This window comes from Mastomys coucha, unplaced genomic scaffold (genome assembly GCF_008632895.1).
Source record: "Mastomys coucha isolate ucsf_1 unplaced genomic scaffold, UCSF_Mcou_1 pScaffold4, whole genome shotgun sequence".
Classification (NCBI taxonomy): domain Eukaryota; kingdom Metazoa; phylum Chordata; class Mammalia; order Rodentia; family Muridae; genus Mastomys; species Mastomys coucha.
In genome coordinates, this window is record NW_022196910.1 from 37,332,909 (window position 1) to 37,351,437 (window position 18,529).

Here is an 18,529-nt window from a genome sequence, read left to right on the forward strand (position 1 = left end):
TCTGAGTGTTAATTCTATACATTTTTGTAAATGTATATATCCTCTGTATGTATGTATATGTATGTATGTATATATATATGTGTATATATATATACAGTCTTAATCTCTTTCTGATTAAAGCAATGGAGCAAAAAATATCTGTAACAGGTGACCAAATGTGTATTGAAATCTATTGCCATAATTTTGACACATATAGAATGCTATCATTTTAAAAGTATCTAGTAAATCTTGACAATGATGTATGCTTTCATTGAATATACAACATATTCATGGAGCTATGAACTTGTGTCCTAGTGTTGTCTAAAATGCAAATGGTTGCAGTTACATTGAGAGTAAAATCTACTGAGCTCAGCTTTTAAGCTCAAGGTCACAACTAATTTTATGCCAGTGACATTTGTACCTATCAGGTTTTCATTGTCCTATGAGTTTTGCAGAAATAATGCCATGAAGCAATAAAAAAACTAATGGAATGCAATGTACCAGTATCCCTAGCATCAACATGCAAATGTTGAAAAGGTAAAAATGTAAAGAGCAGAGCCTAATGTCTTGCTAACTTTTCCATCTGTGATATTCTAGAAGCTAAAGGTCAAAATCCAGGCTATGGATCAGTATGAGCTGTAAGTTCTATTCATAAGAACTAAAATCATTAAGAAAGCCACTGAATTCTAAACAGCCCAACAATGGCCATGTTAATGTATGATCCCTAGATGTATTTTTATTTCTCTAAGATTGTTAGACCTAAAAGATCCCCTCTGCTTTATTCATAATGAAGGCTGCTTATGATACGACCTGTGCTCATAAAACCTTTTAAATTTCAGGTGTGTCTTCTTCTGTTCAAACATAGAAATCAGTACTTAAAAGAAACCCCAAAGCTCACATGTTTTTTAAAACTTCACTTTTTGAGTTTTATGTTCTTGAGTAACTGATAACTATTTTTGTGTTTGTTTTATTATGGTTGAATAAGATTTCAGGAAAGAGACTCCAGAAAAATTGTGTACCAGAAAAAATGATATCTGTGCCAATTGAAAGTAGGGTTGTGCTGCCCAGAATTGATTGCTATTGTGAGAGACCCAAAACAACTAGGATAGTAGGTACAGAATTTTATCTTTGTGAGAAGACACTGTATTAATAAACTGCACCTGAAATCACCATCAGTACTATAAACAATCCCTCTCCCTCCCTTCACTTATTCACCTTGATAGGTGGCTTCCAAACTCACACAAGAGGAATAGAAAGAACTTCCACTTAAAAATAAAGCACAAAAAGCATAAATCTACCTATTAGAAACATAAAATTAAAATCATGCAAGGTGTTTGCTGACTACAAGAGCTGAGCTATGCAGTAGATGGATCAGGTACCCATGTTCACTCTTTGTTGTAAATAGTTTTAAATTTCTAATATATAATAAAGCCTATAAAAATAAGATACATTCAAAATATCAATGATATGATCATCTCTGCAAGAGGCAACGCCTAGAATATACATGTTTTATTTCAATATTGTGGAACAGAGAACCTATGAAATTCATGTATCATGAAAGGATTGCAAACACTTTAAGTAATTACAAGCATAATTTTATAATTTCTTCTATAAATTATGTGATGGCAAAATTGAGGTCAATTCTTTGTCTACAATGATTTATGATAATAGCTTTCATTTTTCTCTACAATGCAAATTCACGAAAGTGTCATTGACACTAGAGGTTCTAGCTGACACTTAACAAATTTGAATTTTAAATGCCCCCTGAATCTGTCTAAACTCTCTATTTACCTTTCTCATATTTATCTATTGACTGCCTAGTTATTTACAGATATATCTATATATCATTTAGATATCTATCTGTTTAACTATCTATGTGACCTCTAATTTAATTAAACAAATAAATTAGATATTATATGCCAGTTGCCCTCCAAAATATCCAATCAATGTGGCAGCCAAATGGTCATTAGAGCCCATTTTTCATTCTTCTTCCTACTCAATGAAAAGGTTCCCTTTCCTCTAGTTCCTCTCCCAAAGGCAAGAGAAAAGATTGTAATACTGTAATCCCCCAACACAAAGCTGGTATTTCTAATTTTCCCACAGAATTATAACTCTCCATGCTTTTTCTAAACTCAAGTATGACTTGAACAGTCTTTTGTGAATTGGCCTGGGAATCTACACATGATTACAGACCATTGTTTAAAGTTTATACGAAAGCAATGTGGAAAATTGTCTAAGAATTCAGTTCATTTTTTGGCCTGCAATCTCTTTGACATTAGCAAAAAAAGCCTTGTTCAGGAAATGAATAGGTGCTTTTATTTCCTATCAATAAATCAGGGTGTCTAACCAAAGTTAGGCCTTTCTAGTATCAAGTGTTTATCTGCCACCCACCCACTCTTTGTCTATACATTGTAGGTAATTTGCCATCAATGTTAAGGACATTTTAAAGAATATAAAGAGAAATGATTAATGAACTCTTTCTTGTAGGGACCTGGAAATGCTTGTGGCTCGGGAAGAGAGTACTTGACTAGCCTGCAAGTGACTCTAGTCTCAACTCTGGGAACTACCAATAAACAAAAGAAGGCAGGCAAACAAAAAAGAAAAATTGTGGAGTATCCCTTTAGGTTTGAAACTAACCACCTTTGAGTTAACAGCTTACTGACAATAGAAAAGAGTTGTATACTTCAATATAAACTGTCTATAAATTAACAATATTCTTAGAAATACGCTCACATAGAAATGTAAATTTTACATGCACAATGAAGTAAAAAGCACTTTTGGACTTGTTCTTAGAGTTTTCTGAACTATACTTTCCTACAAGTATACATAATGAAACACAATACCTATTACCCTCAAGAAAAGTGGTAACCACTGTTGTTTCTTTTAATAGCTAAGGCCTGACTGTGGCTCTATTCTAGGAGCATTAAAGAAAACTGACAAAATTAATCAGCAATTGACTCAAAAGCCTCTCTCAAACTTCTTAACTCTGAAACTCAAAGACCTAGAGTTTTGGGTGGAAATGTAAAACATCTGCTAAGCAAAGATTTATAAGATACATGGAAAAGCAAATCCCTATTTATTATTATTATTATTATTATTATTATTATTAATGTATTTTCTTATACATTGCATCCAACTATAGTTTCCCCTCTGTCCACTCTTTCCAGTCCTCCTGCCTCATCCCAGATCCACTCCTCTTATATTTCTCTTCAGGAAAGATCAGGACTCCCAGGAATCTTAACCAAGCAAGGCATAACAAGTTACAATAAGACAAGGAACAAATCCACATATCAAGACTGGACAAGGCAATGCAGTAGGAGGGTCCCAAGAGCAGGTGAAAGAGTCAGAGACACCTCCACTTCCATTGTTGGGAGTTGTACAAGAACACCAAGTTACACAACCATACAATATAATCAGAGGATGTAGGGCAGATCCATGCAGGCTCCGTGCTTGCTGGTTTAGTCTCTGTAATCTTCTATGAGCTCTCCTTAGTTTTGTTTGGGCTATATCCTTGTCCCTGAATCCTCAGGCTCCTATAATCCTTCCTCCCCATTTTACAGATTTCCCTGAGTTCCAGCTAAGGCTTGACTGTGGGTCTCTGCATCTGTCCCCATCAATTGGATTAAGATTAAGCAAATTAAGAAAATTATGATTAAGCAATTAAGATTAATCACATCTTAACCATGTCACTTTGATCCTTACCTACTAAAAAACTACATTCCATTTATTTCACTATTTTGCTCATCCATATGCTTTAGCCAATGGGTCCCTACATTCCTACCCTATGCTAACAGTAGTCATCAAATACATCCTACAAAGTAAAATTAGCAGGGATTTCTGTCTTGGGCACCTTCTTTAACCCTTCTTGTAAGTGCCCATTACATTGTTCTTACTATAGTGCAGTTCCTAAGCAAGAAAAAGTTTCTTAAAAGGTAGAGAAATTCAATTTAACTGTGACCCTTCAGGAGAGTTTCAAGACTGCAGAGGAAGAGGAACCAATACATTGACTCCTAATGACCAAATTCACTTTATAAAAGCAGATAACGCAGACAGATTTTTACATCTCTTACCTTCTTCTGGTCTTCCAGCTTGTGACTCACTGGATTCTTCCCATGTCTGTTCATTTCTGAAGATAAATCCATCACATTAGGTCTTTGCCCACAAAATGCAAACTCTTCAAAATGGCAGCAAACTAATCCAAGATGCAGTAAATAGGAAAACACTGGCACGCCACACGCCCCATCACACACTGGCTTTGGACTTCATCTACTCCAAGGAACAATTAGAAAATCCATGGATTGAATGAAAAAAACGAAAGTTTGCAGTTTAGTTCCAGCACCTTCCAAGCCAGCATATCGTTCTGTAATGTTGATGTCTCCTAAGTGATCTACTCATCCAGGAAAGTCATTTCCAACTGCTACCTCTTCCTGTCTTCACAATTCTCCATTTTAATACAAAAGTACAGTACTTCTCCTGTGAGAAAAGAAAAGCAAGAGTTAATCCTGTGCCTTGTGCCATACAGTTATATACATATCACACCACACTGAAATAGAAATGAACAAGAAATGTGCATGTGATCTATCAAACAATAGGTTTAGGAGAGATCTCAGAATGAGCAAACATTATGCTATGTATTTTTCAAAAGCAATTTTATTTAAACTCCAAATCAAAGTGAATCAACAAGATGCTTGCTTTCCTTCCGCTTTAAAATAAATTAATATGCATTTTTACAAGTCTAAATATTAATAAAAGAACTAGAATTTGAATCTAGATTGTTTTCACTTTAAAATCTGTTCTCTGTCCTACAGAAACTATTACCAATTCATAGTTAATATTTTGTACACAGGGATTACATAAATATGTATGGCTGATGCTTTGTTGCATTATATACATGTATATATACCTGTGCTTTAAAAGCATTATACAATTCATTAGTCTCCAAATCCAAAGTAATGAAATCACTGAATAATAATAATAATAACAATAATAATTTTTAAACTCAACTTTATTTGACATATAATCCACATCCAGTAGAGTTCATCCATTTTAATGAGTTTGAAAAATAAACATATCCACGTGAGCCTAATCATAAGCAAAACACAGAACTACCTCCAACTGTTTATCAAAGTCAGTTCACATACTCTATTTCATCAGCTAATCGACTTTAATCACCTTAAGATTACTTTTGCTGGTGCTTGCATGCTTGTCATGACAATGCATAGAGTCTTGTGTATAGCATCTTTCTTTTAACATAATGTTTTGGAGATTAACCATATTGCTGTATGTATCAGTTGTTTCATTGTTTTTACTGAGAAGTAATTTGGATGTATAAATGCACCATGGTTCATTTAGAATAATAATCTTAAATATTCCAAGCCCTGGCAATTTAGAATCTACTGAAATTCTTGGACTATCTTCCTAGAGTTTCCATACTCTTCAAACAATTGGCTCTCTTAAGAGCTTTCTTGAGCTTTCATATACATAAGTTTCAGTCCATAGGGACTACACTTGAGATTCACTGCCACAGTTTCTAAGCTTGCTTTAAACACCTGACCAGCTACTACCTGAATGCATTCCTATGCACTATGTGTGTGCCTGGTACCTGTAGAGGACAGAAGAGAGCACTGGATATTTGTGAGCTGCAATATGGGTGCTGGGAATTAAATGGATCCTCTGGAAAAGCAGTCAATGCTCTTAAGCACTGAGCCATATCTCCAGTTCCCAGTTCTAATCTTTAGATCAATGTTTCTAACTTTAAAACTAAGTCTACCTTCCCATACTTACCTTCATTTGTCATTTTTCCCAATCTTCCTTCTGATAAATGAATATGAAATATTTTTAATTTCTATTTTATATGACAATTCAAGTAAAACTCCAAACAAATTAACTCTTCCTAGCACATTTAAAATTCTTCACCCACACAGCTAGTTGGATCCCAGCTAGTCTGTCTGCCTAGGTAGGACAGCCTGCAGGGGTGAGTGACATTTGTGGTCCCCTGAGCCCAACTGTCTAGCTCTGGCCTTGTTCCTCAATCCAGAAGAGACTTGTGAGACTCCAAGAGCATCTTGTCTCCCAGTGGAAATATCCAGAGGTCCCAAAACTAACCAGCTTGGAACTCTGCCAAACTACTCATCCTAGTCAGATCGGCCCACCAAAGTAGCTGTGACTGACTGGGACACAGACAGCAAAGAAGAATCTGCCCACAACACAGACTACAATGTGGCGTCTGCCTGAGGCATAAACAACAGAGTAAGATACTGAGGCAATCCAGGAGATGGAAAACTTTGGAAAGAGAACAGGAACTACAGACACAAGCATCACTAACAGAATACAGGAGAGGGAAGAGAGAATCTCTGGTGTAGAAGATACAATAAAAGAAATCAATATATCACTCAAAGAAAATACAAAATCTAAAAATTTCATAACACAAAAATTCAGAAAATTTGGGACACTATGAAAAGACCAAACCTAAGAATAATAGACATAGAAGAAGAGTCCCATATCAACAACCCAGAAAACATCTTCAACAAAATTATAGAAGAAAATTTCGCTAATCTAAAGAGATGTCTGTAAAGATAAAAAAAAAAAAAAAAACTTACAGAATACCAAATAGTTTGGACCAGAAAAGAAAATCCTCCTGCCACATAGTAAATAAAACACTAAATACACAGAACAAAGAATTTTAAAATCAGCAAGGAAAAACAGCCAAGTAACCTATAAAGACAGACCTATCAGAATTGCATCTGATTACTCATCTGAGACTCTAAAATCTAGAAGGGCCTAGACAAATGTACAGCAGACCCTAAGAGACCACAGATGTCAGCCCAGACTACTATACCCAGCAAAACTTTCAATTGACGGAGAAACCACGGTAGTCCTTGCCAAAACCAAAGTCAAACAATACCTTTCCACCAATCCAGAGGACACTCGAAGGGAAAGTTCAACCCAATGGTTAAGGTTAAACTATACTCAAGTAAACACAGGAAATAATTTCACACCATAAAGACCAATAGAAGGAAAACAAGCACACTTACATACACACTCAATCACCACCAATATCAAAATAACAGGAAGTAACAATCATTGGTCACTAATAGACAGTTCAACAAGGCAGAAACTGAACAGAGAAATAACAAAACTAACAGAGGTTATGATTCAAATGGATTAACAGTTTCCATAGAACATTTCACCCAAACACAAATGAACATACGTTCTTCACAGAACCTCATGGAACCTTCTCTAAAACTTACAAAATAATCATCACAAAGCAAAACTCAACAGATACAAGAAGATTGAAATAATCCCATGCATTTTATCAGATCACCATGGATTAAAATTGTACTTCAACAAGAACAGAAACAACAAAAAGCCTACATATTCATGGAAACTGAAGAATTCTCTATTTAATGATTACTGGATCAGGAAGGAAGTAAAGAAATAAGTTAAAGCCTTTCTAGAATTCAATAAAATTGAGAGGAGAACATGCCCAAACTTATGGGATACTATGAAAGCAGTGCTAATAGAAAAGTTCATAGCACTAAGTGCCATCATAAAGAAGTTACAGAATTCTCAAAGCAAACACACCCAATAGGAGTGGAAGGCAGGAAATAATCAAACATGGAGCTGAACTCAATTAAGCAGAAACAAAGAAAACAATACAAGGATTCAACAAAACCTAGAGCTGATGATTATTTGAGAAAATCAACAAGATAGACAAACCCTTGGCGGAACTAGCTAAAACAGCAGAAAGACAGTACCCAAATAAATAAAATTAGAAATGAAAACAGAGACACAACAACAGACACCGAGGAAATTCAAAGAAACATTAGATCTTATTTCAAAAGCCTGTACTCCACAAAATTGGAAAATCTAAGTAAAATGTATAATTTTCTAGACAGATACCAAGTACCAAATCTGCTAACCTATCTGAATAGTCCTAGAAACCCGAAAGAAATAGAAACAGTCACCGAAAAGTTTCCTAACAAAGAAAAAAAAAAGCCCTGGGCCAGATGGTTTTAGTTCAGAATTCTACCTGACTTTCAAAGACCTAAAGACAATACTCCTCAAACTATGCCACAAAAAAAGAAACAGAAGGAACATTGACAAACTCATTCTATGAAGTCACAGTCATGCTGATACCCAAACCATACAAAGACTCAACAAAGAAAATTTCAGACTAATTTCCCTTATGAACATTACTACATTACAGAACCACAGCCATGTTACTTTCCAAGGCTGCTGTTTTTCTGATTTACTCAAAATCACTCTTCTTTTCTTCTATGTCTTCTCTAAGCAACTTTCCATAGCTATGTGGGCTTCATTCTTTCTGCAAAGCTCTTCTCTCTACCATAAGCCTGACCTCCATGCCTGCCTAACTCAAAATGACTTTCTCTTATCACTTTTCTATCTCCCTCCCATAGGCAGCTAATGAGATTTACAATTTATTTGCTTTGGAGTTTTTCATTTCTAAAATCTATGAAAATTGTTCCTGAACTTCAGAAAACAGTCAGAAAGTTCATATTATCAATGATATGAAAGAATAGATAAATACGATCCAAACCTATGACCAAGATGCATTATGAACAGCATTCCAACAATCTAAGAAATAGACAAGAGCATCCTGACCTGGCTTATGACTTGACGGAAAGGAAGTGAAAACTGAGTGATGTGTAATTCTAAGGATGCTGCGGATAGAATTGGTAATGAACTAAACTCACAGTGTGAACCTACTTGAACACATAAATGGCATAATTACCTCAGTGAGCAAACTCAAGAAAACACTTTGGTGAAACAAGGCAAAAAATACTTGCTGCAAACGGTAACTATCACCAGAAAATTTCAAATGAATACCACTGGCTCAAAAATCTTAAAACAAGCATGAACAAATTGAATCCATCAATGTTAAAAATGAATAATATATTAGACCTAAGCTTATGTTATCCCAGCAATGAAAGATTGGTTTAAGATTTGAAGCAAATCAGTATAATTCACCACATTAATGAAATAAGGAAGAAAAATGATATGCTCAACTCTAATGGAGTAGAAACAAAAATTGATAAATTAAACATTGACTCGTGACCAAAACAAGATTTCTGGGCAAATGAAGGATAGAGGAGATCTTTTCATAATCTTTCTTTATCTGGAATAGCATTTTCACACAAAAGTAGACATCACACATATTGGTTAAATATTTTTAAAACACAGCTCATTTAATCAGAAACAATACAGAGGTACCCTCTAAAATATATACTATTCAATGTTAGATTTAAAGTCCTAGTTAGGCAGCAAGACAATAAATTATAAGTAAGAAGAGGCAGTATGAGAGATGAAGAAATGCAGACAAGCAGCAGAAAGGAGTAAAGAAAACTTACTTGCAAATGTTTTAATATCCATATATAAATATGTTAAAGAACCTAAAGATTAATTACTAAGATTAATGAATGCATTCAGAATGTTTCCTGCATACAAAGTCACCATATACAAATCCCTTTTGTTTCCTTCTAATATCAGCAAACATTAGGAAAATGAAACATTAAAAGCACAACATTTATAGTAACATTAAAAATACCAAATGCTCTAAAAAAGATCTCACAAAATACTAAAGCTTTTGTGATGAAACAATTTAACAATAATAGCCACAGTAGACATGCTAGAGAGGATGGTGTGGAAACTCAGAAGGCCTTGATGCTGCTGAGAAAACTCAGAAATAAGTAAGGAATGCTGAGATTGGGAGAAATAGTCTTCCCTAAGGGAGAACATGTCAATTATTTATCTACTACCAAGTGCTCAGGCCTGGAAACGTGTACGTGTGTGTGTGTGTGTGTGTGTGTGTGCATGCACACACATGTGTATATAACATTATATAGATCAAGTAGGTTAAATTTAGAATATGTATATACATATACACATATGTATCTAATAATTTTTAAAGGAGGTCATGAATTTGAAAAAGAGCAAGGAAAGAGTATGGGAGAGTTTGTTAAGAAAAATGGAAGGAGGAAGTTATGTAATTATACTATAATCTTAAAAATAAAATTTAAAAAATGAGAAAAAATAAATAAAAAGACATCCAAATTAAATAAAAGGCTGTTGTGTATTCATACAAAATATTTTGAGGCAGGCAGTGGTGGCACATGCCTTTAATCCCAGCACTTGGGAGGTAGAGGCAGGTGGATTTCTGAGTTTGAGGCCAGCCTGATCTACAGAGTGAGTTCCAGGACAGCCAGCACTATACAGAGAAACCCTGTCTCAGAAAAAAAAAAAAAAAAGATATTTTGATCATATTCTTTCCCCTCACCCAGCTTCTCTCAGGTCATCTTCTCACCTCCCTATAATCCCCTACTCTATGGTATATTCAATCTCTCTCTCTCTCTCTCTCTCTCTCTCTCTCTCTCTCTCTCTCTCTCTCTCTCTCTGAAAATAAAAATGAAAAAAATAAGAAAAAATACAAAAACAAAACAAAAAGCATGGACTCCTTTTTATATTAGCCAACTACCCCAGGGTAGGAGGCCCATTCTGGAGTAAGGTTGATATACTCTGAATGACTTCCTTGGAGAAACTCACTTCCCATTCGCCAGCAGGTTATAAGTGCAAACAGCTTCTTTGGTAAGGTGTGAGGTCTGTGTCCATTTTCTATTCTTTGTACTCAGACTTTATTTGATCTTAAGGGTTGGCCTTGTGCATGCTGTCAGAGTCTCTGTGAGTTCCTATGTGTATCAGTCCTATTGTGTCTGGAAAATGGCGTATCTAACTCCTCTGGCTCTTAAAAAAGTTCTACCTCTTCTTCTGATCTATGGAAGAAGAGTGTGATAAAGACATTTCATTTGGGGTGGAATCTTCCAAAGTCTTTCACATGCTGCACATTGCCCAGTTATGGATCTATGTTAATTACCATCTACTTCAAGACTATGGCATATCCATCAGCTAGAAGACCTAATGCTCTAACAAAGACAAATAGAGGCAGAGGCAGACAGAGCTCTGTGCTGATGGACAGCCTAGTCTACAGAGTGAGTTCCAATACAGCTATGCAGAAAACCAAGACTCTAAAAACCAAACCAATCAAAGAGACAAAATAATCGTAAATAACAACTGTGATATTTATTGACTAAGTGCATTGCCAAATAAAATTTCATTTTATTTTCACAACACATGATGCCTCTAAAATATAATTTATGAAATAAAAGACATAATCTACAACATTGGTGAAAAATAAAAGTTAAAGCTATTTGCTCTATCAGATGCCAAGGCATGTTTTAAGTTAACAATAGTACATGGCTTCTACAAAGACAGGTGAATCAATTAACAGAACATGAATATCCACACCCAAACAGATCTTAACAGTTATGGACACTTGGCTCATGACAAATGTGATTAAAAGGTAGATCCATGAAAAAAGGTTTGTTGTTGTTTTTGTTGTTTTGTTGTTTTCTTCATCAACACAGCTGGCTGACTGTATATTTATCCCATGGGGATTTAACTCAGTCTCTATCAGGAATCAGTGCCAGGAGCACTGCTGATCTAAATATGACAGAGCCAAGTTCTAGAAGGTTTCCTTTGTGATATGAAGGTAAGAAAGAAATAGGGTTAGTGTAAAATTCAGGAAGAGAAAGTAACACAGCACACAAAAACATCTGAATAAGTGCTGAAAGCATAATATGATCGGGGGGCGAGTAGTAGATTTTGGGGGTTGGGATTGGTTAAGGTGTGTCTAAAACCTATAGCACAGGGATCCATGCCAAGAGAGAAGCATTTTCCTGACTTGGTTGGTATGTAGGAATCCTTGTGTCTGGATAATACATGTGTGAAATTCTATAATTAAATACAAAATGCATGCTCTGTGGGTTTTATTATAGTCAACTGCCTATTTTTGACATTGTCTTATGCTTTGTAAGATTTTGTTAACATAGAATATAAGATAAAGCACACAAAGACCTTCCTTCTACTTTTTACGTGATACCTCTAACATTTCTAAAGTAGTTCTTTAGAAATAAAAAAAGCCCGAAATACATACTGAAAAAAAAAAAAAAAGATAGCATCATTCCAAAATGGTGCTAGTCAAATTACATGCTTGCATGTAGAAGACTGCTAATAGAGCCAGACTTCCCACCCTGCTCAAAACTCAACTCCAAATAAATCAAAGATTATAAAACCAGATACATTGAACCTGAAACAGGACAAAGTGGGGGATAGCCTTGAACTCACCGGCACAGGTGAACACTTCTGAACCAAACAGCAATAATTGAGAATCTAAAATCAATTGATTAATAAATGGGACCTCATCAAACTGGAAAGTTTCTGTAAGGAAAGGGACACTGTCATTCAGACAAAGTAGCAATCCTATAGAGAATGGGAAAATATTTTTAGCAACTCCACATCTGACAGAAGACTAATGCTGAAAATACAAAGAACTAAAAAAACTAGATACCAAAACAAACAAAAACAAAAAACAAAACAAAAAAAAAACAAAACATCCACTTAAAAAATTGAGTACAGATCCAAACAGAATTCTCAATAGAGGAAACTCAAATGGTAGAAAAAGGTCTGCAGAAATGTTCAACATCCTTAGTCATCAAAGAACTGCAAATCAAACTAATTTGAGATTCCATCTTATATCTGTCAGAATGGCTATAATCAATAAAACAAGTGACAACTCATGCTTGTAAGGAGGTGGAGTAAAGGAGACTGTCATACATTGCTGATGGGAGTACAAACTTGTACAGTCACTATGGAAATCAGTATGACAGTTCCTCAGAAACTTGCTAATTGACCAACCTAAAAATTCAACTATGTCACTCTTAGGCATATAACCAAAGGATGCTTTGTCCTACCTCATAAACACCTGCTTAAGATGGAAACAACTGAGATGTCACTCAACAGAAAAATGGATAAAGAAAATGTGGTACATTTATATAATGGACTATTACTCAGATGTTATAAAATGACATAATGAAATCTGCAGGCCAATTAATTAGAATTTTTTTTTTCTTATTTCTCAGTCAATATTCCTGTGCAATCCTCAAGTTGTGGTGACGCCTAGCCATAAAATTATTTTTGTTGCTAACAACTGTAATTTATTGATAAGAAATAACTGATATGATAAGAAATATATCATAATATGAGTATCTGTTTTCCAATGGCCTTAGGTAAACCCTGTGAAAGGATCATTTGGCCCTTCCCCTGACCCCCAAAAGGGGGCACGACCCACAGGTTGAGCACCATTGGCCTAACTGGTCAACCTTCTGAGAATAAATTTTTTGTTTTGTTTTGTTTTTTTGTTTTTCAAGACAGGGTTTCTTTGTTGTAATCCTGGCTATCCTGGAACTCACTCTGTAGACCAAGCTGGCCTCAAACTCTGAAATCTGCCTGCCTCTGCCTCGAAAGTGCTGGGATTAAAGGCGTGTGCCACCACCACCCAGCCAAGAATAAGATTTTATTCAAACCTTTCTTCAACATCTTCCAAAGGCCCTGACAGCATTGTGGAAGAGGAGATAAAGAAATGTAAGAGCTGAAGGCTATAGAGGAGTGCTGTGAAGAGAAGGATGTTCCTTCTGACATGACAGGCTCTTGTACTCATGAACCCCTGGCAACTGTCACACAAGACCTCAAGAAAATCAAGCCAGCCAATTATGCATGGGCAAGGGAAGAGCTCGGGAGGCTCCACTCCCAGCTGAGGAACTATCTGGGTTGATGGCTGCAGGGGAATGGAGAATTATTCCTCTTTAAAGGTGTGGTCACTAATAAGTTTCACATGGTTACATAGATGACCTCACGCCCATGTAAATACAGACATCTCTAATTAGAAGAGGTCAGGAATTTGAGGGTAAAATTGTTCAGAGGTCTTCTGAGAATTAGAGAAGCAAATCCAGGGTGAACATTATCATACTTAATAATATACATGTGTAGAATTCTTATAAAATAAGTCTTAAAACAAGATTTAAAACTCTTCAAAATAATTTCAACTCTAATGAAAAAAAGAATGATAAAACTTATTACAGCCATGCATATGACAGAATCACAACACAAAAAAGAGACTACATACCTATGTATAAATATGTGTGTGCATGTGTGTGTGTGTTCAATGTTTATATATGAACATCAGAATTCATACAAAAATAAAGAAGACTCAGGACAATAAATGATCATAGAATTTATACAAGGAGAATCATAGATGATAGACACACATGTTCTAACATGTTCACTGATTTCTCATGAAGGCATGCACAAGCTAGAAAGATGCCCAATACTAATCATTGTACCTCCCTTGGCACTGATTAAGTAGTAGAAATATTCTTTTTTTAAATTAATTTATTTTTTACACTTCATATTCCATTCCCTGCCTTCTCATCCACCCTCCAACTGCTCCACAACCCACACCTCCTCCCCAAGCCCCCTATCTCCAGGTGTGTGCTCCCACCCCAAACCCCACCTGACCTCTAAACTCCCTGGGGCCTCTAGTCTCTTGAGGGTTAGGTGCATCATCTTTGAATGAACACAGACCTGGAAGTCCTCTACAGTATGTGTGTTGGGGGCCTCATATCAGCTGGTGTATGCTGTCTGTTTGGTGGTCCAGTGTTTGAGAGATCTTGGGGGTCCAGATAAATTGGGGGCTGCTGCTGGTCCTCCTACACAGGATCACCCTTCTTCTCAGCTTCTTACCACCTTCCCTAATTCAACAGCAAGGGTCAGCTACTTTGGTCCATTGGTTGGGTGCAACTATCTGCATCTGACTATTTCAGCTGCTTGTTGGGTCTTTTGGAGGGCATCATCACTGAAAATTTAAAATTAGTAAATTGTGCCATATATCTGTTTGCATGTTATATAGCATTAAGACAAATGAAGACATCTTTACAATCATGTATTCAATAAGAAATTCATATATACTTCACTACAAGTGAAGCAAACTACAGCCAAGCAGTAATTATTAAAATAGTAAAAGCATATGAACGTCTGAAATTTTATAAAACTAAAATCAGTAAGCGGGCTTGGGGGGGTTAAAAGTAATGACAAAGCTAATTGTTGAATACACTGAATTACATATTATTTTCTTGAATTTTATGAACGCCTGAAAAAGTTTATAATAAAAAGCATTTTAGGGCTGGGCTGCAAGTTCATAATGAAAGTTTCAATAAGGAGAGTTCCTCCAATCACCCTGTTAGGAAGACAGACAGGTAGATCCTGAGGATTCCCATTCAGATTAGCATCTTTGGTAAGAGCTCAAGCCCAATAAGATACTCAGAAAATGGTGAAGAAGCCCTGAGAAGTTCTATGTGAAATTGTTCTCTGGCACTCACTCACATGTAACTCCCTCTGTACATGTGTAGGTAAGGAAATATGAACCCACATGCATACTTACATACAAACATACATACATACATACATACATACATACACACATGCAGAATAAAATGATAGATATGAAAATAATTTTGACAAATCAACAATAAACAATAAAATGCTATCTTCTGCATGTGATCTTCTGCAGTAGCATGATACCTCACATATATATCATTCAGAGCAGGATGAAAGGACTCTACATTCATCCCATTCCCTGGTGAATACTACTAGCACTTACTAGTATCAGTGGTAACAAGTGCCCTTTAGTGCATTGATATGACATAGCTAAAGGAAAATTTCCCATGGATCTCTGCTGACAAGTAAAGGCATGGAATCAACCTGCTATACCACAGTCATGACCCCTTGCCAGGATCCTTGGATTCTTCTCTTTAAATTCATTTTCATTCATAGCCTGCTATGGCTCAGAGATTATATAGGAGGACCATAGTACAAGGTTCTCTCCCACCACCACCAAACCCACCTTTCTAAGGTGAATTTCCATTTCTAAGGTGAGTATCCCTCAAGCAAAGGAGCTTGGATCCATCCAGTGAACTCTGGGAAATCTGTACAGTCATTTAGCTGCACATAAACCAACCTTCCTTGGCATGATCCTCATAAATGCCCCCTTTACGGAAATGTGTTGCTTCAGTGGCATCAAAGGTAGCTTAGCAACCAGAAAGTCAACAATAACCCAGCACAATTTTGTGGGTTAGCATTCAGAAAGCAGAAACCCAGTTATGTAAGACAAAACAAGCTGTCTCCTTGTGTACCCAATATTCAAAAATACATTGAAAAAGCTGCCTTGAATTGTGCCTCACAGCCTGAGGTTCACATGAAATCCTGTTTTTTCCTCTTGAGATGCATGGCAGAAATAAAAACAGCAGGGAAACATTATGTTCTTGCAATATAACTGCTCGGCTTCATTTCTGTAGCTTGGAAATGGTGGGCTCTTTGCCTTTATCAGATAAATTGCCTCTGCAGCCCACATTTAAAACAGCATACACTTGTCTTCAGCAGGAAGTTTGGACTTGATTAGTTCAAGATAAAAGGAAGCAAGGAAGGCTGAAGATCACTCTGCGCCAATAATTGTGTGTGTAATAGAGATGGAACAGCATGAAACATTCATATTCTTAGGTACTAATGATAAGTAGGGCAAGGCTTGTATCTTTCAGCTAAGTTTGTTTATTGCCTGAAAACTCAATGTAGTAATTCAAGGCCAACTGAAAGGAAATTACAGTTCCCTGGCTGACATCAATTCGATCTTCAGTAATAGTTCTGAAATGGAGTTGCTGAGCTCTCAAGAGAGGGAAGAGCACACACAATATTTCCCAATAGTTTGGGTCAAAACCCAGTTGATATACTAAACATTATATGGATAAAACTGTGATGTATCCTTACAAATATGCAGGGCCTTATTATGTAATTTTCATCAAACCTTTTATTTGATCAAGTTCTCATGTGCAATCTGTACATAGACTGGGTGACTTAGGGAGAGGCTGCAATCAGGAGATTTGAAAGGCATGGCTGTTTCTTGTTGTAATGGCAGGCCAACAATCATTTTATCTACATAATCTTAAGAGTAAATATACTAAGAACTGACAATCTAAGAAGTTTAAATTTAAGTTAAAAATACATAGCTTTTGCTTTTCCAGGAATTTCTCCTGCCTGGTTACTTTTTTTTTTTACAATGCGTTTATGCCTATATCATACATATTACTAATATTTATTCAAACTGTCTTAAGAACAGATTGCCAGTGGACAGTGAATATCCACTTTTAAAATATTATGAAAATCATAACTGTGCACATCATAATGAGAGACTTTGTTTCACAGTTTCCCTGATTGAGTAATCTCCTCCTTAATAATGCCGTAGATAATAGAAAACAAGCCTAGAGGACATAGGTCATTTTCAGATGCTACAATTTCAAGAAGACAGTGCCTCAGTCTTCTGCCTTCCCTCCTCTTACTGGCTGGAAGGCAGCAGCAGTTGGTAAGATAGTTTCAAACATCAACATCACTGGGCAGTAAGATAGAGGATCCTGGGTTCCTGGAAATGTGCCCTTTCCCTGTTCAGGAATGCGAAGCTACCTTTTAACTTGTTAAGAGGCTAACCTCCTTTCATCTGTCTTATTTGCTGTATTTTATTAGACTTCCATTTACCCTAAACACTATAGAAATATTAACCTGATATAGAATGTGAGAAATGTATCATTTTCAGAAAAATATTCTCTCCTGCCTCAACGGTTTGAGGCTTGATTTGCCTAAAAATAGAAGAGAGACGATTGATACAAATCATTTTAAATTGCTTGCCTTTTGTGTCCTGGCAAGACCTGTCACCATGTAAGGAGACAAGCAACCTTTGAGAAAGAGGAAGAGGAGCTAGAGTACCGGTTCTGCCATCGAAGATGCCAGCTGCTAAGAGTGATAGCTGGGCTGTAGTCTCAAGGACCCACATTAGTAGGAGCAAAGAATGGACTCTCAAAGTTGTCCTCTGTACACACTACATTAATTTAATTTTTAAAATGTAAAGGGATAAGGAAATATATAGTGAAAATAAACCTAAACCCGAACCAAGTGATAATCGTCAAACCAGAGAATGCTCAGCTGACCTGCATAAAAGAAAAATGCTTATTTAGTTGTCACAAAGCTTGTGCCAGGTCTTCTGAATATAGGTTGTGGTTGCTTAGCTTGAGGTCCCAGCAATGGGAATGCAGAGTCTTTGACTCTTTTGCCTGCTCTTGGAACCTTTTTCACCAACTGGGTTGCCTTGTCCAGCCTTTTTGTTGTTGTTGTTGTTGTTGTTGTTGTTTTGAGACAGGGTTTCTCTGTGTAGTCCTGGCTAGCCTGGAACTCACTCTGTAGACCAGGCTGGCCTCAAACTCAGAAATCTGCCTGCCTCTGCCTTTGTCCAGCCTTTATATAAGGATTTGTTCCAAATCTTATTTCATCTTGTTATGCCGTGTTCAGTTATCCCTGGAAGGACTACTCTTTTCTGAGGAGAAATGGAGAATGAGTTGTGAAGGGGTTGGGGTGCTGAGAGGAGTGGAGGGAGGAGAGGCTGCAGTCTGGATTGCTGTATGAGAAAAGGACAATTTACAAAGTTAAAATTGCTTATTATTATAAGAAATTGAACCTGGCAGTCAGAGAAAATAACAGTAGAACATTAGGTAATACTATTGAAGCAATCCTAAGAAATACTAGAATGAAGAAGAAGAAG

General features: G+C 36.3%; 1 protein-coding gene across 2 annotated transcripts in view; it reads right to left on the bottom strand.

Moving 5' to 3' along the window:
- Positions 1–18,529, bottom strand: part of Nav3 (neuron navigator 3) — a 747,532-nt gene that overhangs the window by 519,018 nt on the left and 209,985 nt on the right. For both annotated transcript variants that reach the window (XM_031349803.1, XM_031349804.1), the window contains one exon: positions 4,050–4,452. In XM_031349803.1, the coding sequence (XP_031205663.1) occupies positions 4,050–4,121 (72 nt within the window). In that variant the 5' untranslated portion in view covers positions 4,122–4,452. The remainder of the gene's footprint in view (positions 1–4,049; positions 4,453–18,529) is intronic.